General features: G+C 48.4%; 1 protein-coding gene across 9 annotated transcripts in view; it reads right to left on the bottom strand.

Moving 5' to 3' along the window:
- The window catches only part of LOC103659998 (protein FAM169B), an 80,750-nt gene extending 57,477 nt beyond the window's left edge, over positions 1 to 23,273 (bottom strand). For 2 of the 9 annotated variants that reach the window (XM_040642719.1, XM_040642728.1), the window contains exons 1-5: positions 23,196 to 23,249; positions 21,431 to 21,529; positions 5,660 to 5,722; positions 4,397 to 4,530; positions 814 to 913 (exon numbers count right to left, since the gene is read on the bottom strand). In XM_040642719.1, coding sequence (XP_040498653.1) covers positions 814 to 913; positions 4,397 to 4,530; positions 5,660 to 5,722; positions 21,431 to 21,529; positions 23,196 to 23,226 — 427 coding nt within the window. In that variant the 5' untranslated portion in view covers positions 23,227 to 23,249. Of the gene's footprint in view, positions 1 to 813; positions 914 to 4,396; positions 4,531 to 5,659; positions 5,723 to 21,430; positions 21,530 to 23,195 lie in introns of all 9 variants that reach the window. The other 7 variants (XM_040642720.1, XM_040642723.1, XM_040642721.1 and 4 more) reach the window with 7 other exon arrangements.
- Between the last annotated feature and the right edge of the window lie 306 nt (positions 23,274 to 23,579).

Genomic DNA, 23,579 nt, shown 5'->3' with positions numbered 1-23,579 from the left:
TGGTTTGGTTTTTTAACTTCTTATGAGGAAAGCAATAAATACATGGTCATGGAAGAAAATCTGTAAAGCCCAGAAAAACAGAATCAAGGAGAAAATTTCTAAAATAGAATTGAACTTCAATGGGGATCCCCTTGAAGTCAGAGACTTCAAATGAGCTTTGCTTGCAGCTCACAGGTGCCTTGGGCCCCAGGTGGAGGGATGGGCTGCAACCCTCCTCCCCTCCCCACCTCACGCTGCCCAAGGCCAACAAGCCCCAGATCCCTGCCTCCTCCGCAACTCAGCACTCACTCCAAGGAGCTGAAATCGGTCACAAATGCTCTCTTCATAATGCAAAGGAAGATTAAATGAGTTACAGATGACACAAACTTCCCCACCAGAAACAAAACCCCACCCAATCATCACCTTGCAAAAATCCCCTCCCATGCCCCAGCTGTGTGGCCCCGGGCAAACTGCTTGACCATCAGAGGCCTCGGGCTGCATAGGGCGGTGAAACACCCCAACAAATGGTTCCACCCAGTGCACGCACCCCCTACAGGTTATTTACAAAAGCAGCAAGTGCTACCCTCAGAACACAGTCATCTCATCGTGGGGCACAGGGCATCCAGTGTCTTAACACGAAAATCCACGTGTGCCAATAAACACGAATAATGCACTGTCAGATGTCTAAACCCTGGAAATACGTCACTTCTGCTTTGATTTTTCGTCTAGGTCCAGCCTCAGAGTCCAGCCACCATTTCCGAAATAGTTCCTTCCGTTGGTTGTAAACAATAAAATCAGAATCCCTGTGTTTTAAATCCATGAGTAACTACCAACCTGTCTTCGTGTCCTGGGGATTAACCAAGACTAATATTTTATGCTGAGGTTCGTCACGGTGCACAGTGCAAAAGCAAACAGACGAAGCTTCAAGTTTCACCTGAAAAAAATAACAAAATCGCCATTTTGTTCTGTCATCAAAGTAAGGGCACAGGAAATTACTTACCAATTAATTAGCACCATATTCACTGAAAGAACACTGTTGCACAGAGGTTAATTTGACAGGATGGAAGCAATGTAAAAATGGAAACCTTACCCGCTCTGAGCTAAACACGAGTGGGATGTGACAAAGGGCTTTCCAATGCCTCCCACCCAGCCAACCCTCCCCATCCCTCATTTACCTGCCCCTCTCTCCAAGTACTGATTAAACACACACTCAGCTGATACCCTTCCAGCCTCTCCCTTCCATAGGTTTCGGGCCCCATCAGCCTTCCCCACCCAGACACCCTTGGGGCCTCAGCCTACCAAAGCTGATGGCCACACCCCCACCTCGGGGGTCCATCTGCCAGGCTGGCCTCAACGTTCCTCCTGTGGCCACTCCATGGAAATAGCCTGAACAAGCCTGTGTCCACCCCGATGCCACTCAGGCTGCCTGCTACCCTGCCTCAGGTCTCTGCAAGGAGTCTGAACAAACTCAAACCCCCTCTGGGCCCTGCAGACTCAGCTCTGCTTCTGGGACAGCAAGGGCAGAGAACCTCTGCTGTGAGGGAGAACGAGAGGGGGAGGAGGAGGGGGAGAGAGAGAGAGAGAGAGAGAACAATGTTGGTGCCCCTTTGCTTATGAACAAGAGGAACACCAAGCCTGGGACCCTCCCAGAGCCTTCTCGAAAGCGCTGGAATCTCAGCCCTCTCTGTGGCCATCAGAGGCATTGCTCCCAGCTCCCAAAGCAAAAGGTCAACACGTTCCATTGCAAAGTCTGTTTTGAAAACTGAGGAGGGCGTAAGAAAATGAAAAGAGAGGGGCGCCCGGGTGGCTCAGTCCTTAAGTGTCTGCCTGCAGCCCAGGGTGTGATCCCAGAGTCCTGGGATCGAGCCCCGCTGGGAGCCTGCTTCTTCCTCTCCTACTCCCCCTGCTTGTGAAATCCCTCTCTCCCTGGCTGGCTGTCTCTCTGTCAAAAAAATAAATAAAATCTTAAAAAAAAAAAAAAAGAAAGAAAGAAAAAGAAAGAAAATGAAAAGAGAACGTGTCAGCTGAGCTAGGTAAGCAGGTCACCTGCAAAAATTTACGGCAGGCCTCGGTGCTTTGAGAAAAATGTTTCCTAACAAACTCTGAGAGCTGCAAACATTTGGGTGGCCCCCTGTCTTCAAGTCACCTGCAGGGAGAGTCTCTGGGCTGGCCCCCCCACGGTGGTGATGTGAAGCACAGTTCACCCACCAGAGGGCTGTTAGAGGCCATTAAAAATGCGTACAGGAGTGCCCGGCTGGCTCAGCGGGTGGAGCCTGGCCGCTCGATCTTGGGGTTGTGAGTTCAAGCCCCACGTTGGGTGCAGAGATTCCTTAAAAATAAAATCTTTAAAAAAAAATGTACAAAGCATCGTATCGACATGGAAAGATGTTTATTGTAGACCATACTGTATTCTGAGAGTGACCTGAATGTTTAAAAAGTATATGCAGAAAGAAAAATCGAATGGAGACATGTCAAAATGTTCACAGCAGTTAGCTGTGATGTTTTTCATTTTCTCTGTTCCTGGCGATAGTTCCCAAATATTATACAATGAGCATAGCCTGGCTTATTACCAGAAAAATCAATGAGTTTTATTGTATTTTAAACGTGACAGGGCAGTTTCAAGACTGGAAACAGTTAATTAGGACGTTTCGGAGAACTGGAGCAATGCAGTGTGATAATATCCTCAAAGCACTTTCTCATCTTTCTTTTCGTTTGGATAAATTTCTCTGGATTCCAAAAGAAAAGTTAAATTTGCTAAAAGCCATGAGGAAGTCAGATGCCACCCCAAATGAGATTATTTCAACTGCTAAGTGACAGGGCGCGTCTACCATTTCTTAAGTAACTGCGAAAATAGTAGGAAAACAATTGAAAATATTCTCATGAAAATTTATTTTCTTCTAAGCGGGGAAGCAGATAGATACAAAGTCCTTTCAGCATTTCTATCACATAAAAACAACGTAATTTTAAGAGCTGTCTTATTTTATTATGTTTTTGCTAATAACACTAAAATGATTCACTCACTGCCCGTACTTACATAATAGGTTTTTTTTTAAGTAATGTAATCCCATAAATACGGGTGAAATGAAAGCAGAGGAGTGAAACTGCATCGTAGAGCCCTTCAGAGCTAACTCTCAGATTTCAGGGCTAACTCTCCTTTACACCTAGCCTTCCCCACACTCCATCCTACCCTGCAGCCCCCTACAGCCCCTGGCTCCCCAAAAAATTAGCAGCCTTAACCCTGATGCAGAGCTTGCTTCCTTTTTCGGCTCAACTGCCACTAGGGGGCGCTGAAAGCGTGTGAGTACAATCACCCAGGGGAATCTTCTAGGAGTTGATTACGAACTAGCATCTCCAAAATCTCAAGGAATGTATAAACTGCACAAGCCACTGTTCTAATGAATTCGGGAACAACTTCAGTACAGGGAGGTAAAACTCTACTACGCTGGACAGACAGCAACGATATCATCTGCCACAGGGAAAATCTTCCATGTATAAAACAAGAAAATCTTGTCTCTTTGAATAGATCGGACTTAAATCTGAAAGAAAGGTGACTGAGGCACAGCCCAAGAGTCACATATTCTTTTTATTCACTGCATAGGGAAAAACGTTCTTCAAAATAACGCAATTTTAAAATTTCACCCACATTTCCATCACCCTAACAAACGGTTTTCATTTCTCTCTGTTCTCTCCCAGTCTTTATCCAAAAGGCTATCTTATCAGTGCTAAAAATCACACTGATATAACTAAATTCCAATTGACAAAACTTCATTCCAAATCACAAAATTTTAAAACTGAGCCAAACCTTAGAGACCAAAGAGCAACCACGCCCCTTGTTTTGACACATGGGGAAACTGAGGCCCAACCAGGCATTAACTAAGCACAGGGTCTCATTTAGTCCTTGTAAGGACAGTACAAGGTAAGCTCTGGGGGTTTTGTTGTTGTTGTTGTTGTGTTTTTCCAAATAGGCTCCACGCTCAGTGTGGGGCTTGAACCCATGACCCTGAGACCAAGAGTCCGGTACTCTACCGACAAAGCCACCCAGGCACCCCAGCCACCCAGGCACCCCGGTAAGTTCTGTTATTGTCCCAATTTTAGATATGAGAACACCCACACCAGAAAAATTAAGACATGTGCTCGAGGTCACACAGCTAGTAAGCCGCAGATGTGGGATTCATAGCAGGCTGTCTTGCTCACTGTCTTGCATAACCAGACTTATCCTCAGGACTCCAGAATCCCATTCTAGAATTCCTTCTGCTTCTTAAAGTGGAATTATTCTAGTGTTCCCTCCAGAAGTTGTTGTTGTTGTTGTTGTTGTTGTTGTTTTTAAATCTATAATACTCTTTCTAGTACTAACATTCTACTTTCTGGTAAGTTAGATTTTACAGAGCTTTCTACCAACAAGGAAGATCCCACACACCTGCTCCCCGGTGGGAAGAGAGAAAAGCTCTGCTGAGGGCCGTATCCCTTCCCTAAGCATGGCATAGTAAGCCAGGGCTGCTTCCTGATGTCTTTCAGGGTCATCTTCCAAAATATCCACTGGGTAAACACCTGCTAGGGGAAAAAAGACAGCAAGAAATGACATTAATTTTATTCTTTTGTTAGAGAGGAAGTCATTTATTTCTCCAAGTTTTTTTTAAGCATACAAGTAACACTTGCCGTAAAAATCATGTTCTCCTATTTTTTTAAGTTTTTTTTTAAATATTTATTTATTTGAGAGAGAGTGAGAGCACGAGCAGGGGGAGAAGCAGAAGGAGAAGAGAAGCAGACTCCCCTGCCGAACAGGGAAGCCTGATGTGGGGCTCCATCCCAGGTCTCTGGGATCATGACTTGAGCTGAAGGCAGACGCTTCACCCACGGAGGCACCCAGGTACCCCACTTCCCTATTTTTCTTTTTAAATGAAAAAATAGTTCTGCATCAGGTGCCAAAAGAAAATAGAAGACATTCCCGACGGCAGGGTTGGCAGCGACCCGCGGGAGGTAGGAAGTTCCACCTGACCCTCCCTTAGAATGCTACAGAAACTTCCTTGCATACACCCAAACCACCACGGTTTCCCAAGTATCTTTCTGGAGGGAAACCACAGCAGCCACGTGCGCAGGCAGGGACCTCGCGAGCCCACACTAGCTGGTGAGAACCTCGACAACCTGACAAACTCCAGCTTGAGTTTCTATTTTGAAAGCCTCCATATCCGCTGTAAGGTGGATGAGATTTGCCAACTCGTCTCCTTGGCGTTGCGCTCCTGTTAAGTAGAGAGTTGAAATCTACTGTTGGGAGGAACTGCAAACATACACAGGGAGACTATTGTCCATATTCACTTGCGAGTTTCCCCCTGGCTCTTCCTCAGCGTCTCTTTCTTGTCCTCACACTTGTAGAGGAAAATTATATCCTCGAAGAATCATCCAAATAGATAGCATCAAATTCAGCTCGGAAGCAGTGGTCAGTTTTCCCCTGAGATGCTGGCCGGCCTCGGACTGGCATGTCCCCAAGTGGGAGGGGGCTCTGCGGTCCCCTCTCTCCTGTGGATCCTGCCTCTGATTCAGCTTTGGGCCTCCTGTAGGGGGAGGCTGCCGAAATGGCCTTCTCGTCCTCCTGTCCTCCAAGTCCTTCTGGTCCTCCCGTCCTTCATGTCCTCAAGAAAGATAAGCCTTCACGTAAACATTCACAGAAAGAGTGGCTTCCTACCTTTGTCTCTGAGTGTCCATTCCTCCTGCCAACCGCCTTTCAGGAAACAGGGGCCGTTGTTAGCTGCAAAGGGTTTCAAGTCTCCAGTCAATGGAGTTTGCCTGTGATGAGTGTTACTGCCATGGACGAATTACTGGGGGAAACACTCAACAGAAAAGGGAGGACATCCAGAGCGCCTGTGGATCAGGCCCTGACCTATACACTGTAAGCCCAACTCCTGCCCCGGGGCTTGATACACTGAACGTGTCACGGGCACACGCAGAGAGTGACACATCGCTGAGCAAATATGTTCTCCCACTAGTCAATTTTTTTAAAAGTATTTGAGGATAGAATGTGTCCCAAAAAATTACAACTATAAATGCGCAGATACAAATGTTTCAAATAAAGACGAAGAATTAACAGTCCTCTTGGTGACAATGAATAAGTCAATGGCGAACTCTGAGATCTCTCCTTCTCTAAATAGGGCTGTACCTCTGTATAGCGAACATACTCTGCTGTGAAAGGCACACTCTTGTGGACACACACACACACACACACACACAGCCAAGGAAGCCCAGACTCCTCACCGTGAGCCCAGGCGCCCCCCGCACCTGATAGGACAGAGCCCCAGGCTGAACAAGTAGGCCCCCCTAGTCCTTACTGGGCCTTCCACGCCTAGAATGCAGGAGCCAGATGGATCCGGGCTGGAATCCCAGCTCCTGATTCAGGGTCCACTTCACACCTGTCTCCGAGACCAGCCCGCCTCACCTCTCCCTGTGCTCGTCCTTAGTCCTGAGGCTCACCTTCTCACAACAGCCTCTGGCCTCACCCCTCCTGCTCGTCCACCCTCCACTAGCCACCAATCAAAACCACCCAGCTGGGTTCCCAGGGGCCCGAGGTCCAGCAGGATGTTGAGCACTTCCTACCCCTTATCTCACTGAGTTCGCTTCACCCGCATTTACAAATGAGGAAACTGAGGCCAAGAGGAGAATGCTTGGCTAGTCAGTGGCGGTCAGTGGCAGCCATGAAGGTCTGACTGGGCTCAGAATCTGTGCGAAACACTCAGATGATGTTACTGACCCAGCCCAGAAGGCCCTTTAGAATTCCATGCCCCCCTCCCACCCCCAGTACCCAAAGTCTCCTATGCCCCCGTTCCCCACTCCTTCTATCTTGACACCCTCAAGCCCATCTCAGACACCAGCACTCCCAGAAGCCTTCCTAGAGCCCCCAAAAGGCAAGGGCTCGGGGACCACTGAGTCCTAGGTTCGAATCCCAGTTCCGCTTAGGATGAAAATGAATTTATCCTTGCTGCTTCCCCTGTCCCCCAGGGCCACACACATAGAACTCGGTGGGCAAGAGACGCAGCCTCACCCCACTCTCCCCCAACCCAGGAACACGGGAGCGCGCCTCAGAGCCCCTTGTATGCACACCTCTCTCCCGTCCCACCCTGCCATGGAAGACCCCTCCCCAGGCCTTTCCCACACTGAGCACTTGGGAAATTTGGGTAGGTGGTCGGCTAGGCTCTTCATCCAAACTGCTATTCATTCTTCTAGAAAGTCAAGTGGCTTCCCGCAGGTATAAAATAAAGACTGTGCGCATTCAAATAAATTAAGAAGATCCAACTGGAAAGAGGGTTGCTTGAACCCCGACGCACCCAGCTCAGGCTGCATGCCTGCCCCATGAAAGCAGCTTAAATAACACGTTCCCCTAACTGGCCCCAGGAGGGAGGAAAGACCCCCCACCCCACCCCTTGCCAGCTTATACTCTCTGCTGCTGGAGGCTTCTCAGGAGAGATGCTTGTCAGCCCCAGGCCGCAAGTGCCCTCCGGTGAGAGGTCTGGGGGCTCCCGGGACAGTGGCACCCACCAGCTCCACTGAGAAGCCAAACTTGGCCCCCTGGGACAGGGGTCAGGGAGGACACTGTGGTCTTCAGGACCTTGGGAGAGCGGGCACCTCACCATGGCCACGGAGCCCAGAAGCGTGGGTGCTCCTGGAGGGGCCCAGGAATGCTCCTGCCTGGTTCCCCTACAGGCTGCCAAGGGTTACCTGGCCTCAGTTCTGGTCGCATGTGGTCAGGAGAAATGCAATGAATGTGTTTTGCTCCTCGCACACCATGAAATCATTTCCCCTGCTGGTTCCGCTGGCTGAGGCTGGGAGACCCCCCTCAGAGAACAGGAAGCCCACAAGAAGAATCAGGCCTGCCTCTGGGGAGCAGAGCCCTGAAAGGCAGAGATTAACCCTCTGGGAAGTGGAGAAAGCTATAAACATCTCACCACTCACAGAACAATGCAGCACCCATGCTCCGTTCCCTTTAAATCCTCCAAGCTGGGCACAGACCCCACACTCCTAAGAAGTGTCCAGGGGCAGGCAAGCCAGCCTAGTGGAGGGGAGCTCAATTCCTCAGCCCCTCGGGTTTTAATTAGTTCTCCTCCGTCTTGGCTGGGGGGGGGGGGATCCCCCATGAGAAAAGCTCCAGCAGCTTCGCTCTTACACACAAAATGTTTAGGTTTGTTTTCTGGAAATCTGGGTGGGAATGAAAAAAGGAAACGCTTAAGGCAGGAGGGGGAGCATCCAGTGCCCGCTGGGAAAGGGAACCCCTGCCCTTGCAGAGGAAGAAAGACCCCTCCCCAACTTGGCAGGAAGATAGACTCCCTCTCCAGCCCAGGAGGTGCGTGCGTGTACACACACACACACACACACACACACACACACACACACACGACCCCGAGAGGAAGGAAGCCTCCCACTCCCACCCCCGCCCCCAAACCGCAAGGGCACACTTGGGCAGTGCCCAGGGGCCTCCAGGAAGTAAACAAGGCTGGGGTGTTTTACGCATGCGCTCTGGAGCTGAGCTGGGCGGCCACACTCCCTTCGCTGGTGATGGAAGGCCGACTCTGGGCAGGGGCTTCCAGATGTGAAATGCTAACAGGCTCTCATGGCTTGAACTGAACAGGAAATATTTTTCCAAAGCCAAAAGAATGTAATCTTTTCAGTACAATGTAAAATGCTTTTATGAAAAAGGCACACAGTTGAAATGATAATTCATTGCAGACTGTAAAGAAAATGAAATCCCCAAACGAGCCCCCAATTTAAGAATTCCCTTTAAGCATATGTTTGCTGTAGTCACCAGAACAACAACAAAGTGGTACCTCTTAAAGCCTATTTCTAGGGAAAATACTTAAATCATTCAGGATTTTTTACCAAAGCTCCAGTTCCCAGGGCGGCATGAATGGCGTCCCACCGAGCCACTGCCTGTCACCCACTGCCCATCAGCCACAGCCACTACCGGGTCAGCCACTGCTGCTCAGTCCGGAAAAGCCTAATGCTCTAGGGCTTTCCCAGCACTTTTTTGGTCCTTCTGATATAAACAGCAATGCCAATTAATGAACACCCTGAAAGAGGTCAATGCTCGGCCCTTAGCCACTCATTCAGTATCACTTGCAGAATACTCTCTCTGAACACTACCTCACCACAAAGATGACCAAAGTTCTTTCATTTTAGCAAAGTGAGATTTTTCTCATATGGGACTATGAGTATGAGAAACATTAATAGATATTTTAAATTTTACTAGCCCTGCTCTTAAGAATTCTGACCTCAGTGAAAGCTCTATCTATCCATCAGTTAACTACAAGGCATTATGTCACTGGAAAAGCTGACTGTAATCGCTTGATTTTTTTTTTTTTTGGTAGTCATGTGGGTTGTCATTCTTGAATTACAGTTAAGAACAACTCTTGCTCATAACATGTGAAAAAAATTTCAAGGACACAAAATTATAAGGCAGTATTCTACTTTTATTTTTCAAGAATGGTTAAGGGTGGATATTCCTAATATAGAATTTTTTTTTTTTTTTTTGCTTTTCTTTACTTTTCACACCAGTGGTCTGCTTTTCCCTCACAAATCAATTTTCTTCTGAAAGGAACTTATAAGAAAGAATCCATATTATAGAAGAAACTGCCAAAGGGGATTGAGTGACTAATTTGGGACTTAGCAGGAAACATGGAGACTAGTTTGTAACCAGAGAAAGGAGGGCACCAGGAGATACCAAGTCCTTTTGCAAGAAGTGTCTGTGGCGTTCTGAACCCAGGTGTCCTACACACCCAAGCCTGTGAGGGCAGCACCTAAAGCGAGAAGATTCCCAAATGCTACCTCAGGTGCTCAGAATTCAGGACCAGGAATTCATGAGGCTTCCCGATGTCTAGTGAAACATGTTTTACTGCACAGGGCAATCCCAGAGCTGTGTGTCTTCGAGCTGTATGCTTTAGAATTCCATACTCATGGGGCACCTGGGTGGCTCAGTTGGTTGGGCACCTGCCTTCGGCTCAGGTGATGATCTCAGGGTCCTGGGATTGAGCCCCGCATCAGGCTCCTTGCTGGGTGGGGAGCCTGCTTCTCCCTCTCCCTCTGCTCCTCCCGCCCCGGGTTGTGCTCTCTCTCTCTCTCAAATAAATAAATAAAATCTCTAAAAAAAATTCCATAATCACAAATGCAACCTTCATTTTGAGTTTCCAAAGCTTTCACCCCAGGATGCCTCCAAACTGGGAACCACTTTTAACTTAAAGGATTATGTTTATTGAGAAAAAAGAAAAAAAAAAAGAGGGCTGTTGCATATACAGGTATCCCCCGCTTTCCAGAAGTTCCCGTGACACTGCTTCGCTTTTATGAAAGAGCTCCCTGTTTCCACTAACTGAAGAAATCCAATGAGGACTTTTGCTTTGATGATAAAAGGTGAAAAGCAAAAAGAGTGTTCCGCGTCGGTTCTGCAGTGAACCCTTATAGACACACTGCACGGCTGAGCAGTGAACGTGTGGTCCCGACAAGCTCCTTCTCCAGGAACATCACCCATCCAGCTAAGCTCCCAGAACTCTGAACAGTGTCTGGGAGCATCTGCCCTTTATCTTGATTTATGTTCTGTATCCCTTAGCAAGACGCATCCTAAGGTACCAGAAAAGTCTAAGACAGGCTAGTTGTGGGTCTAGGCATGCCAAAAAATGTTTCCATATACGTTAATGGTAACTGATTCTTCTCTTCACAGGGCTCCAGCTTACAAGAGGTTTCATAGGAACGCTCTACTTCCAGACAGTGGGGGAAACCGGTCATGAGAAATACCTACAGTTGTGCGAAACGCTGCCTGACATATACTTCCTATCAAAGAATCTAAGTCTGTGCAGCCAGCACGATGACCCTCCTCGTGCCGTTCTTCTAGCCTTTTCCCCAATGCATGCTATGGAACATTAGCTCCATCAGACAGGCTGTGAACCAGGCTTCCATGCCAGCAGGCTTAGGAGGTCTGCTGTGGCACTTAGGGGCGCCGGGGTGGCTCAGTCGGTTAAGCATCTGACTCCTTGATTTCGGCTCCGGTCATGATCTCAGAGTTTTGGAATCAAGCCCCATATCGGGTTCTGCACTCAAGCAGGGAGTCTGCTTGAGATTCTCTCTCTCCTTCTCCCTCTGCCCCACCCCGCCCTGCACGCTCCCGCTCTCTCTAAAATAAATAAAATCTCATATAAAAAAATTTTTAAAAAGGTCTGCTGTGGCACCTAGAACTCACTCCTGGGAGTTCCACATGCCTATCACCAAGTGGGACGTTTAGAAATCCTAAAGCAGTGGCGTGGGCTTAATCCAGCATTTATTTCCCAAACGCACTTAACCAAGGACCCCTTGTCCTGGAACACTGACAGACGACAAGCACACCTTAGCGAAGAGGGTCTTGAAGTAACATCAGGACAGGAGCAAGCATCACTCTCAGACACGCAGCAAAGGTGCAAATGCCTGGAACCCAACGGCTCACCCAGCAAGGGGGCCACCATGTCAGCAGAGCGACTGCCTACAGCAAGGAGCAGAAAACAGAAGGTGAAGCAAACGCACCCTTGGTTATTTTTGTTGGTTTTGAAGAGCATCTGATTGCCAAAATATTCTTAGCAAAGAATTGAAAAAAAAAAGTTGGAAGACAGAATGTAGAATATGTTAGAATTTTTCGAGCAGATGAGCAAACTTGTCAGGGAACGGAGGCACGCTGGGGAAAGGTCTGCAGGTGGTGGCGGGAAGGTTTCGTTCCCCAGTAATTGACAGGCAGCCTGACGCTCTGTTATCACATATTTAGTATTGGCCCACTTGCAGCTTGTCATTGCCTTGGCTGAGAATAAATCACTTGTCCCAAATCTAAGATGGTAAAATATGCGGATGACTTTATGTGCCACCCACACAAAGGTTTATGTAATCCTAATTGCTTCTAATATGAAGGTCTCGTAATCCGAGCATTGGTGCCTCTTACTTTCAGGCAAACGCTATGAACATAAAACTATTTTCCCCCCTGCATCATTTAAAAGGATATGAGGTGGGAATGAAACATACTGTTCCTTTTGCATGCAAAGAGGTGTCACACTGGGGGACAAATGTGAAGGTATGTTTGGGGCAGACAGGACGAAACAGCATCTCACATAGATGCTTCCTTAGGAATGGTAACAGAAGAGGGGCTCTCACTCGGACACCTGCAGGAAACTCAGGTTTCCCTCATCCCTGAACCCGAGCCACTTTATGCCATGTGGTCCTCACCACAGTGCCACATTTGTCTAACCTTTACTGAGAAGGAAGAAGGCTCTGGCACATGCTCAGGAGAACGCAGAAAGCCTGACTCTTCGTATCCTGAGCGTAACTGACCAAGAACTTGTTAAAAAAAAAAAAGAAAAAAATACCGAGCCCCAGTGTCAGTAACACCACCATTAACACATGGTGGCCCCAGAGCTGATGGGGAAATGCTGCGGGGAGCAACCATCCAGAGAGGAACCAGAGCCCTAAACCACACAGCACGCAACGAGAGGAAGAAAAATAACTCTTCATCAACGTAAGGCTTTTTTACCCATTACTCACAGAATCGCATTTTCAGAACTTACCTAAAAATCGTGGCTATTAATGGATTTCACAAACCTTCCTCCAGAAATCATATCCCTATATGTTCATCGATTACACTGTAAACAATAATACCTCCGAAGAGGAGCAAAAAAAAAAGAAAAAAAAAATCGGTTTCTATTTGGCATGCCCAGCCCTGTGCAAAGCAACAAAGCGAGCTGAAAATAGACCAGTGCTTCCTCTGCACAAGCCGGTTCTAGATTAACCTGTACACGCTGCATAGCCCTGAGACTCACCACCCAGACTACCATGCAAGGAGAATGGATGGCAACGAATGGGTTTCGCTTAAACCTAAAGAATTATTTACTTAGGGAGAAGGCAGTTTCTCCCCAGTTACCAGAAATGTATCGAGGTAGCTACATTTTTATAAGGGCACTGGACTCTTTTGTGTAGAACTAGAAAGTAGTTGAAGAGGTACAAGCCAAATAATGACTACTTGCGTCAAACTCAGTACCAGCTCCGTTTTAAATTGAAATTTTTTTTAAAAAAGCAATACTCTGCCTTCTGTGGATAAAGTTTCTAAAGTACTGGCAGAGTGGGGCGCCTGGCTGGCTCAGTCGCAAGAGCACGCGACTCTTGATCTTGGGATCGTGAGTTCGAGCCCCGCGTTGGGCATAGAGATTACTTTAAACAATAAAAACTAAATTTAGGGGCGCCTGGGTGGCAGAGCGGTTAAGCGTCTGCCTCCGGCTCAGGGCGTGATCCCGGCGTTCTGGGATCGAGCCCCACATCAGGCTCCTCCGCTATGAGCCTGCTTCTTCCTCTCCCACTCCCCCTGCTTGTGCTCCCTCTCTCGCTGGCTGTCTCTATCTCTGTCCAATAAATAAATAAAATCTTTAAAAAAAAAAACCTAAATTTAAAGAAAAGCACTAGCGGGGAGAAAAAGTATTTGAATATTAATGATAAGTTCTCACATCAAAATACACCCTTTTACACCTTACATTCATGGAGTGTTTTCCAATTTACAAAGGGCCTTCATCCAAGTCCTTGCTTGTTTAAAACTTACATCAACGCTTTGATGTCAATAAAGCACACAAAGCACTAACCCCCATTTTTCAGATGTGGAAACAGAAGTCCGAAGACAGAAAATTAGTAGTAGGGCTGGACTCAAATGCAGATCTTAAGATTTCCAGCACAGCCTTTACCAACGCCCCTGCTTGCTAATTTGTATCATGTCAAGAGCACCAAATGGCAGCTGGTACTCAGCACAGCACTGCTTAAAATACCCTTTTAAGGCTGAAGAATATTACATTATATAATATGTGTGTATGTGTGTCTGTGTGTGTGTGTGTGCATTTGTGTGTAAAATGCCATTTTGTTTATCCATTCATCCATTGTTGGACACTTGGGCTGCTTTCATTTTTTGGCTACTGCAAAGAACGCTGCAATGACCATGGATTTACAATATTTCTTTCAGTCCCTGCTTTCCCTTCTTTTCAGGTATATATACCCCGAACTAGAATTGTTGGATCATACGGTAGTTCTATGTTTAATTTTTTAAGGACCTACCACACTGTTTTTCACAGTGGCTGCACCATTTTACATGCCCACCAAAAGTGCATGAGAGTTCCAATTTCCCCCCATTCTCGCCAACGCTTGTTACTTTCGGGGTTTTGTGGGGGTTTTTGATAACAGCCGTTCTAACGGGTGTGGTATTCATTATGGTTTTAATTTGCATTTCCCTAATGATTATGACGTTAAGCAGCACCCTTTCATGTGCTTGCTGGCCATCTGCATATCTCCTTTGCAGAAAGGTCCATTCGAGTCTTTTGAAAATTATCGCCATACTTTTGACCATGTACTTTGAACACCTTGTGAGAAGTAAAAGGCATGAATTCATAAGGGGTTAAAAGACAAGGCTGGTGTGGCCTAAGTAGGCCCCGTGCAGAGGATACATTCGCATGACCTGTATCCCAGGGCGATGAGGCCCACCTCTGCCCGCTGTCCAGCTGAGCCACACTCCGCACAAAGACAGCAGTGGCTGGGAGGTGGCTGAAGCCAAAAGAGGACAGGCTGAGTGTGCACTGTCATTCGGTAAGCCATTTTAATGTCTAGAGGGAAAAAAAGCTTCTACCTGTTTTTTAAAATAATAATAATATAGTAACACCCCGAAGCTTCTACGACACCTGCTCCCAGGGTCCCTACCCAAGGGTGACATCAGCTTAGAACCAGGTCTTCCTGATAGCCCAGGGTCCTAGGAAGAGTTCTAATCAGACCCAGGTCACATTCAATACCAACCCCACAGCCGAGGTTTGCAAAATTTTCTCCTATGAAGCTATGTTAAAATGTATAACATAAAACACCATGGCCATCATTTAGGGATGGCAGGCAATCACCAGAGAAAAAGCAGCAACAGTCTCTGCACTTATCTTACAGCCTGGTCGGGGAGACACAAGAACAGTTAAACAGCCCCACGGTATGGCAGGAGAACGGAGGGGGAGACAGGAGACAGGATGATTAGGGAAGTTCGATCTGGAGGCAACCTTTAAGCAGAGGACTGAAGAATAAAATGTCAGCCTGGTGCAGAGCAGGGGCAAGGGCCCCCCAGACGTGCAGGAGGAAGAAAGGAGCAGAGGGATTCGAAGAGCTGAAGGTCAGCCAGTGTGGCTGCAGCGTGACTGGCCAGGGGAAGAAGGGCAGGAATCACAGGAAGCAGGCAGGCAGAAGCCAACGTTACAGGACCCTGGCCTTGTTCCTGACTTCAGGTTTCAAGGAAAATGCAAGAGGAGGCTGCTGAAACGTCCCCAACAGGGCGTGATAGCTGGAGTGTGAGTTTACTGCTTCTTCCAGAACGCAACGCAGTAAGAAACCAAACCAGAGGCAATGCAGGTTGAGGGAGCCAATGACAATGGCTTGGATCGGTGATGGCAGTGGAGATACAAGAAAGAGATGGCAGATGTGAGCCAGATGTGTGGAAGACATGGCAGAACTGTGGGGTGAGGGGCCAAGGTGACCTTCTCCTCTAACCCCTCCCCTCCACATAAGTCATTAAATTCTACAGGGAGCTTTCAATTTGTGGCAGATTTATAAACTAACATTAGAAGCAGTCTGAGTCTGCTAAGATCCTAGTTCTTTCCAAAGGGGAAACTGATGAACCTACCAACAGAAAGAATAAGATGTACATTATTCTAAAATACGAAGTATTTTCCTTAAGTTATTGTGAAATGAGCCCATCTGAAAAGATAGACAAAAGGATCCCACCCTGTCAGGTCTCCCCAATACTGAGCCATACAGGCCATGAAGTTTGAGCAGGAGGGAAGGGCACCAGCTCGGGGTCACTCAGACCTGATTTCAAAAATCTCTGAACATGGGCAACCCTCTCAGATGCCCTCCCTCTTTGCAAGCTTTGTACTATCACTCAATAAACTTAACTATTGCTCAAAAAAAAAAAAAAATCTGAACATAAGATGAAATAAACAGCCACAATAGGGTCAGCACAAACTAAATCAGACCCACAAAGATGTAGATGTTGAAATTATCTAGTATAGAAGTAATGTAAATATGACGTAGTAATGCATAGTAGTAATGAAGAAGTAAATACGACTAAAGAAATTTAAATAGGAAATGTAAAGAGCCAAAATTATTGGTTGGCCAATAAGATTCTAGAAGAAAAAAAAAAACAGAACTTCTGGAAATGAATGTCTTAAATAGCTGATGAACTGGAAAATGTATCTGAAGAAATTACGCAGAATGCAGCACAGAAAGACACAGGTGTAAAATACGATAGGCGGGTTAAGAAAGAGGCTAAGTAGAATAACAAGGTCCAGTAACAATCTTAACTTAGGTTCTAGAAGGAGAAAACAGGATGAAGAAGAGTCAACATTTGAAGAAATGATTGAAATTTTTCCATAATTAATGAAAGATACCTACCCTCAGATATTAGAATCCCAAACAATCCCCAAAGCAGGAAAAAATAAAAAGAAAATCCCCACCTAGACACACTGTGGTCAATCTGCAAAACAACAAACACAAAAATAGGACCATAAAAGCAGCCAGAAGACAAAGACAGATCCTCCAGGGGAATGCCAAGTAGACCAACAGCGGCCTTCTCCGCCGCAACTATGGCAGCCAGATGACAATGGAAGAGCATGTTTGAAGGACAGCAGGAAAATAACTTTCATTCTCCACTAGCAAAAGTAACTTCAAGAACATGGGCAAATAAAGAAACGTTTAGAAAAACAAAACCTGAGGGAGTTTGCAACCAGAAAATCCTCACTAAAGTTGTTTCTAGAGAATTCACAATCAGGAGAAAGGAAAATAACTCAAGAGGAAGTTATAATTGAAGGAATGGGAGCAGGGGCACTGGGGTGGCTCAGTCAGTTAAGCATCTGCCTTCAGCACAGGTCATGATCTCAGGGTCCTGGGATTGAGCCCCACATCCAGCTCCCTGCTGGGGGGGGGCTGCTTCTCCCTCTCTGTCTGCCCCTCTTAACCCCCTCCACCCCCACTCATGCTCACTCTCTAATTAAAAAAAAAAAAAAAGGAATGGGAGCAAAGAAAATAATAAACATGCAGATAAAATCCAAACCAGTGCTGACCATATGAAACAAAACTGGAGGAAAATTAAAAATCATCATAGAACATAGGTGCTCGTAACAACAGCACATAAACTGGAAAGGGTAAGTGGAATGAAAGCACTATAAGCCTTTAGATGATTCCAGAGAAGGCTTAAAATTCATTAATTTCAGAACTAGAATTAACATGCATACTAAAATTTCTACATGAGGCCCCCAAAGGAATAGAAACTTAAGTATCCTATTTCAAAATAGGAGAGAGAAAAAATAGAATCAGGGTAAGGGTTGGGGTGGGGGATCTCAGCATAAAAGACATGAAAACAAGATGATTTGTTGATATTCATATTTCATTGTTATGATTAAAAACAGATATTCATCAACAAGTAACTACACTGTGCTTTAGCAGGACACATTTTGTTTCATTATCCCAAATACTTCTCAAATATTTTCTTTCGTTACCCCAAATATTTCTTAATATTTTAATATTTCTTTTTTTATTTTTTTTTTATTTTTTTTTTCATTTTTTTTTTTTAAGATTTTATTTATTTGTCAGAGACAGCCAGTGAGAGAGGGAACACAAGCAGGGGGAGTGGGAGAGGAAGAAGCAAGCTCCTAGCAGAGGAGCCTGATGTGGGGCTCGATCCCAGAATGCTGGGATCACGCCCTGAGCCAAAGGCAGATGCTTAACGACTGTGCCACCCAGACGCCCCCTCTTTTTATTTTTAAAGATTTTATTTATTTATTCGACAGAGATAGAAACAGCCAGTGAGAGAGGGAACACAAGCAGGGGGAGTGGGAGAGGAAGAAGCAAGCTCATAGCAGAAGAGCCTGATGTGGGGCTCGATCCCATAACGCCGGGATCACGCCCTGAGCCGAAGGCAGACGCTTAACCCCTGTGCCACCCAGGCGCCCCTTAATATTTTAATATTTCTATACAGTGTTCGTGTAGTAAGAAAAAACACAAAGCAGTACCTTTCCTCCTGTATAGCTGAAAACAGTTTTTTTCCAAAATGTTCTAAGAACCCAAATGTAGTCAGTACACATACCTTACAGAAAGCATTTGTTGGAAGACATAAAGGTCAAAACGAACCGCCAACTATCATTCGCTGTTTGGGCATTAGACCTCTCCACCTGCATACATACACGCTCAGCACCAACGCACGAAGCAGCAGTGTAACAGAAGAGATCCGGACAGGGACGGCACTGCCACAGGCAGGTTTATGCCATGCGGAAGTCTACACATCAACTTCTCAAGCTCGTACCACTGAATGAAATATCCAGGGACTCCGATGAGGGTTTATTTCAGCAGAATGCAATGAAGACATGAACACAGCTTTCTCTCTCTCTCAACAGAATTCAAGAGTAGTGGTTAGAAACTTGGTTTCCAAGAAAAACACATTTATCTTAATTTCTGCAAGTCAAGGAAACCGAGCGCACTAGAAGAGTTTTGGGGCCTTGGGAGCCCCCAATATACGCAGGTACGGGAGCTCCCCCCCTCGGCCCTCCTCTGGGCCCCCCCAGCCCTTGCCTCAGCTGGGTCCCGGTGGCCCTGTAGTTGTCCTACTTTGGAGGAGCAAAGAAGCACAGGGAAATGTTTCTATGCCTGGACAGACAATAGGTACTGGGTTAAGTAGGAAATGAGGCCATAGCCCTGGCATGGGGAATGCAAAGGGTTTGATGTGAGAGAGCTCCCAGGGGGCCAGAGTGGGGTGGGAACAGCAGGCCTGGATGTCAACGGACAGTGGCCTCTGGATTCACACACGCTGTGTGCCCTACCCCCGGCCCAAGCTTGCTGATCGCAGGCCTTGGAAAAGAAAACCCACAACAGAGGATGGGTGAACTAAAAGGCATGGAATTTCCAAACCACAGCTGTTACATCCTAATGAGCCTTATTCAAAGGCCCCAACTCTCAGTTGCCACTGACAGTCAGTCTTAACTGCCACCCCCTCGCCCCCCTGCAACCCAGCAACCCTGACTTTAAAAGTCATATGATACTGGGGGCATCTGACCAACGAATGTGCTTTAATTTTACCCTGAATTTTCTTTCTATACCACACGACACAGCAGAAAACACAGTCATTTTCTACAATCCTCTGTTTGGCATTTCCCAAGACTGAGCGACAAATAAGAATGTCATCAGAGGAGCCAGGAGCCAACTGCTGCCAGGAACCCAGCTAAGGCCAGTCAGCCGGTCAGCAGACTAGGGTTCCAAAGGTCAGAAAGACAACACCTCAGTGCCCACTGCCCTCCCACCACCCAGCCCGAGTCCTGGCCACTCGATCATTCACTCCATCCTGCCAAGACATGGCAGGAGGTCAGAACACCAGCCACTTCTGGTCTGGCTTCGGGCAGTGGAGAGCCGCACTGAACACAGACATAACACAGCCCTTGTTCAGAACTGCAGGCGAGTGAGAACGATCTCTAGCATGGCTATCATATGGCAAGGATATGGCTGGGGTGGGGGGGCAGGTAACATGAAATGCCCAAGGCTTCAGGAGGACCTACTCAGGACTGCGTCTTCCAGGACAAGCAGGACCCTGGAAAGATATTCCAAGGGATACACTGACCAGCGTGCTGTCCAGGGACACTCTACCCCAGGGATGGCAGGCCAGCCTGTATCACCCCATATCCTGATACCTCCGATCTGCAGAAAATTCCCCAGTAATCCTACAACCACACAACCAACAAAAGCTTTCACCGGCTCCTAGGGGAAATGGTTTCTCCATTCAAAGCTCATGCAGCTCCTGCTATGTGCGAGGTACGAGCAAGGTACTAGAGAGGAAAGATCCAGGAAGGTCCTGCCCTCAGAGAGATTACAGTCTGATTGGGTGGGAAGTAACTGACAAACTTCACGGCCAAGTGGATTTTTAGAGACCATCCCATTCTTTCCCTTCCTTCCTGATGAGGGGATGGAGATTTGTCAAGGGCCAGGAAATCACTTAGTGACAATGACACAAGTCCCAGTGGCCAGCCCCACCCCCTGCCCACTGGCCTCAATAAGGCCCTGCTTCCAGAAACTCAGACTTGCCACATCCTCTATGGGGGCCCTTCTATACCTTGACCTAGAGAAGATCTCAAATGGCTGATTGATATTTGATTTTTGTTTTTTAAATTTTATGTTCACATGAGGTCCTCCCTGAGGAAGGAGGCCACTTAAGGACTGGCTCTCTCAGCACCGGGCCCGGCCAGGGGCTTCTTTTCTTTCTGGTCTCTCCTCCTCCGCTCATAATCTCAGAACTTCTCCCTCTCTGAGCCTTCAGACTGTGCCCTCAGCTCCTCTCCTTCTCCCGTTTCCCAGGGGACACCCTCACCAGGCCTCCAGGGGTCCCCAACAGAACTCAGGGCACACACTACTGGCCTTTCTAGATTCTTCCCACACTCCAGAGTTAGTGTTTCTGACTAACTCTTCAGTATCTCCAACGAGAGGCATGTTCTGGAACATTCTGAAATCACGACATCTAGATTGCTTCATGGTTTCCCCCTCCAAAAACTGGTTCCTTCACTGGCATCACCATTGTCCCTGTTCCCTCGACCCAAGCTTCAGAGTCAATCCATCCTTCAGAGTCTTCCTTGCTGCTAGCTTTCCTGGCTATGAAGCTCTGCCTGATTACCAGCGCAAACTGTCCACACCCAACTTCTCTTAACTGCAACACTAAACTGACAACAGACAATTCTCACAAATGCTTCAATGTGGGGCATAAACAGAAGGGATGGGGGCAAAACAAACAGCACTCTTGGAAGAGACCCTAAATTTTACTCTGGGCCCAGCAGTCGGCTGTGATGAACCCAGGGTCTCGTGTAACTCTCCCGGGGTAGGTCAAGTCCTTATGTTACAGATGAGGGAAATTCAAGGTGAAGGAAGAGGGGAGTGGAGTATGGAACTAGACCACGTGTGACTTTCCTTTTCCTCTCCAGGACGCTCCCAGCTAAAATGACAGCAACAGGTGGGCTGCTGGAGCTTAAGAAGGTCTTCAGCATCAGAGAAATTAAAAACACATACAAACTCTGAGAGAGAGAGTGTGTGTGTGTGTGTGAGTGAGTGTGTGTGTGTGTGTGTGTGTGTTTAGCCCTGGGGCATGTCTGGAATTACTGAGGGTAGCTCAGAGCCCCACTATGATAGAACCCCCCAACCGGACATCCCAATATTGAGGAGGCCCATCCAGACACAGACAGAACTCCCACAGAAATGTCACCTGCCCTTTCCCTACATGTTAGGGCTAACGTGGTGACCGGGACACAGCCTTATCCGAAAGCATAATTCCTAGTTTAATGTTTCCTTGCGAAAGGAAAAAGGATTCCGGCATAGACGTGATTTGTCCAAGCCCTTTTTGGAAACGGGCTATCCAAGCTCAGGCAATGGTTCGGCTACATACAAGTCCCACCCATTAGGCTCGAGCACATGTGGAAATGATTAACGTGGAGCCGCCATGTGTCCTCTGGTCCATCAGCAACCATGAAAGCCACAGCAAACGCTGAAAGAAATACAGGAAAATCCTTAAACCGGTTAAGCCAACTACACTTTTCCAGAAGATGAAGTTACCATGACTTTTCCCATGAAAAAGAAAAACTGGGTAGGATAAGCACAGCTCGAAGACCACAGCTGGGAGAACTCTCTGACCCATGGTACCACTCAGAGGAGGAGGGGAAGGAGAGGTACGGATGGAGCAACTCTGTGCCCACTAAGTGTCGAAGGTCAAGGAGATACAGGTCTGTACAGTAAGCCCCTAGGTGGGCAAAGTCCTGTCCATCTTGCGGATGTGTTGGACGAGATCAGAAGAGCAAGCCGTTTGTGTTTCTTGACCCAGTTCTCAAGCAAACTGGCAGCTGCGCTCCCTAACCACAACCATGGCGATGAACTTTCCAGAAAGGACCACAGGGGGGAAAAAGATTAAAAACGAAACAGTATCATCCCCCTCTCTAAAAACGGAGAGAAACCATTTCTCAGTCTCTAGACCAATGACAACTTTCACAAGGAATGGAAAATTCATACAATGGGCTAGTGGCCACCTTCTCTCCTTAGCTCACTCGAAATCTGGGATAAACAACTCAAAGTCACAGCTTTTAAATGCAGGCCATGAAAACCAGTCTTTTGCCGCAGTTGGCTTCCAATAAAAGGCCTCCGTAAGACTGATTTTTTTTTTCCTTACAGAAATGTGTGGCGGGAGAAAGCGTCCGGTCTGGGGGTGGATTGCACGTGGGGGCAGGGCTGGTCAACCGTGGCCGCGCGCCATGTGGCCTGGACGTGCAGGGGACCAGAGTTTGAGAGGTACCGGCCGCGGGGCCCTTCCAGCTGCGGGTCCCCGCAAGAGGAAGCAGATGCAGGGGGCCAAGAGACATTTTCTCAGCATCCAACACCCAACGCCGGCTCCCTTGCAAACACTCCTTTTGCGCCACTGGCGGCCACCCCGTTGGGGACGTGTTCCAGGTGCTTCAGAGTCAGAAGTGGCACCGTTTTGCCTGGTTCTCCAGAGACAGAACCCGGCAGGGCTTCTCCTGGGGCTCGCGGGAGGAGGGGGGCTGGGAGGGTAGCCGTGGGGCGCGCCCTCAAATCCAGAGTCCCCCGCTGGCCTGGGGGCCGCGCGCCCGTCGCGCCAGGTGCCCGGGGACAAAACATGCCGTCCCAGAAGCCGGGAAGGGGGTGGCGGGGGCAGAGGCGCCCGCTGTAACCCGAGCTGCTATCCTGACTTCTCCCCCACCGTGCGGTTCCCATTTCACAGACAGGGCCACCAAGGCTATGGGAAGGCGGTGAGCTCGCCGCCAAGCCCGAGTCAGCCGTCTGGACGCCGGGTGGCCCCGGAGACACGCGGGAGAAGCGTGGCCCTGGCCGTGACCCTTCCAGGACTGACCCCTCCCGGGGGTGAGCGCCGCAGCCCCATCGCCTCGCAGCCGACGTCCCGGGCCCCCCGCCCTACTCGTTCCCCGGCGGCGACAGGTGCGCGGCTTGTGGCGCCCTGGCGCCGACGCCGGGGAAAGTTTCCCGGCCGCGGCGCGCTGTTTACGGTCTCGTTTTGCAGCGCCGGGGCCCGGAGCTCTCAGGCCAGCCCAGCCATTGAAACCCGACACGCGGGGAGGGGCCAGCGCGGCGGCCAGCGGGGGAGGCGAGCGGGCTCCGGGCCCGGCCGGCCGCGGCTCCCTTACCTGCGGCTCCGCGAGCGGCCTCAGCCTCCATGCTCGGCTCCGGCCGAGCCCCGTTTCCCCTCCCCGCCTCCTCCCCTCCCCCGCCCGGGCTGCCCCCGCCCCCGCCCCCGCCCCCGCTCAGAGACGGACCCGCCCCTCCCCCGGGGCTGCCCCGGCTCCCGGCTCCCGGCTCCGGGCTCCCTTCCCCGAGCTGGCCCTGCCCCCGGCCCCCGCCCCCTGCCTGGGGCCTTCACAGCCCGCCCCGCGACCTTGACTCCCCAGTTTGCAAAGCCAGTTTGACACTCTGAGGAGTTTATTATCCCCCTTAATTCTTTGGAAGAGAAAACTATTTGCACCGCACCCCATGGCCAGTGCCCTTCTCCTGAGCCCCTTCCCACTTCCTTC

Source organism: Ursus maritimus, unplaced genomic scaffold (assembly GCF_017311325.1).
Source record: "Ursus maritimus isolate PB19 unplaced genomic scaffold, ASM1731132v1 scaffold_27, whole genome shotgun sequence".
Taxonomy (NCBI): domain Eukaryota; kingdom Metazoa; phylum Chordata; class Mammalia; order Carnivora; family Ursidae; genus Ursus; species Ursus maritimus.
This window is presented reverse-complemented; position numbering and strand designations above follow the sequence as displayed.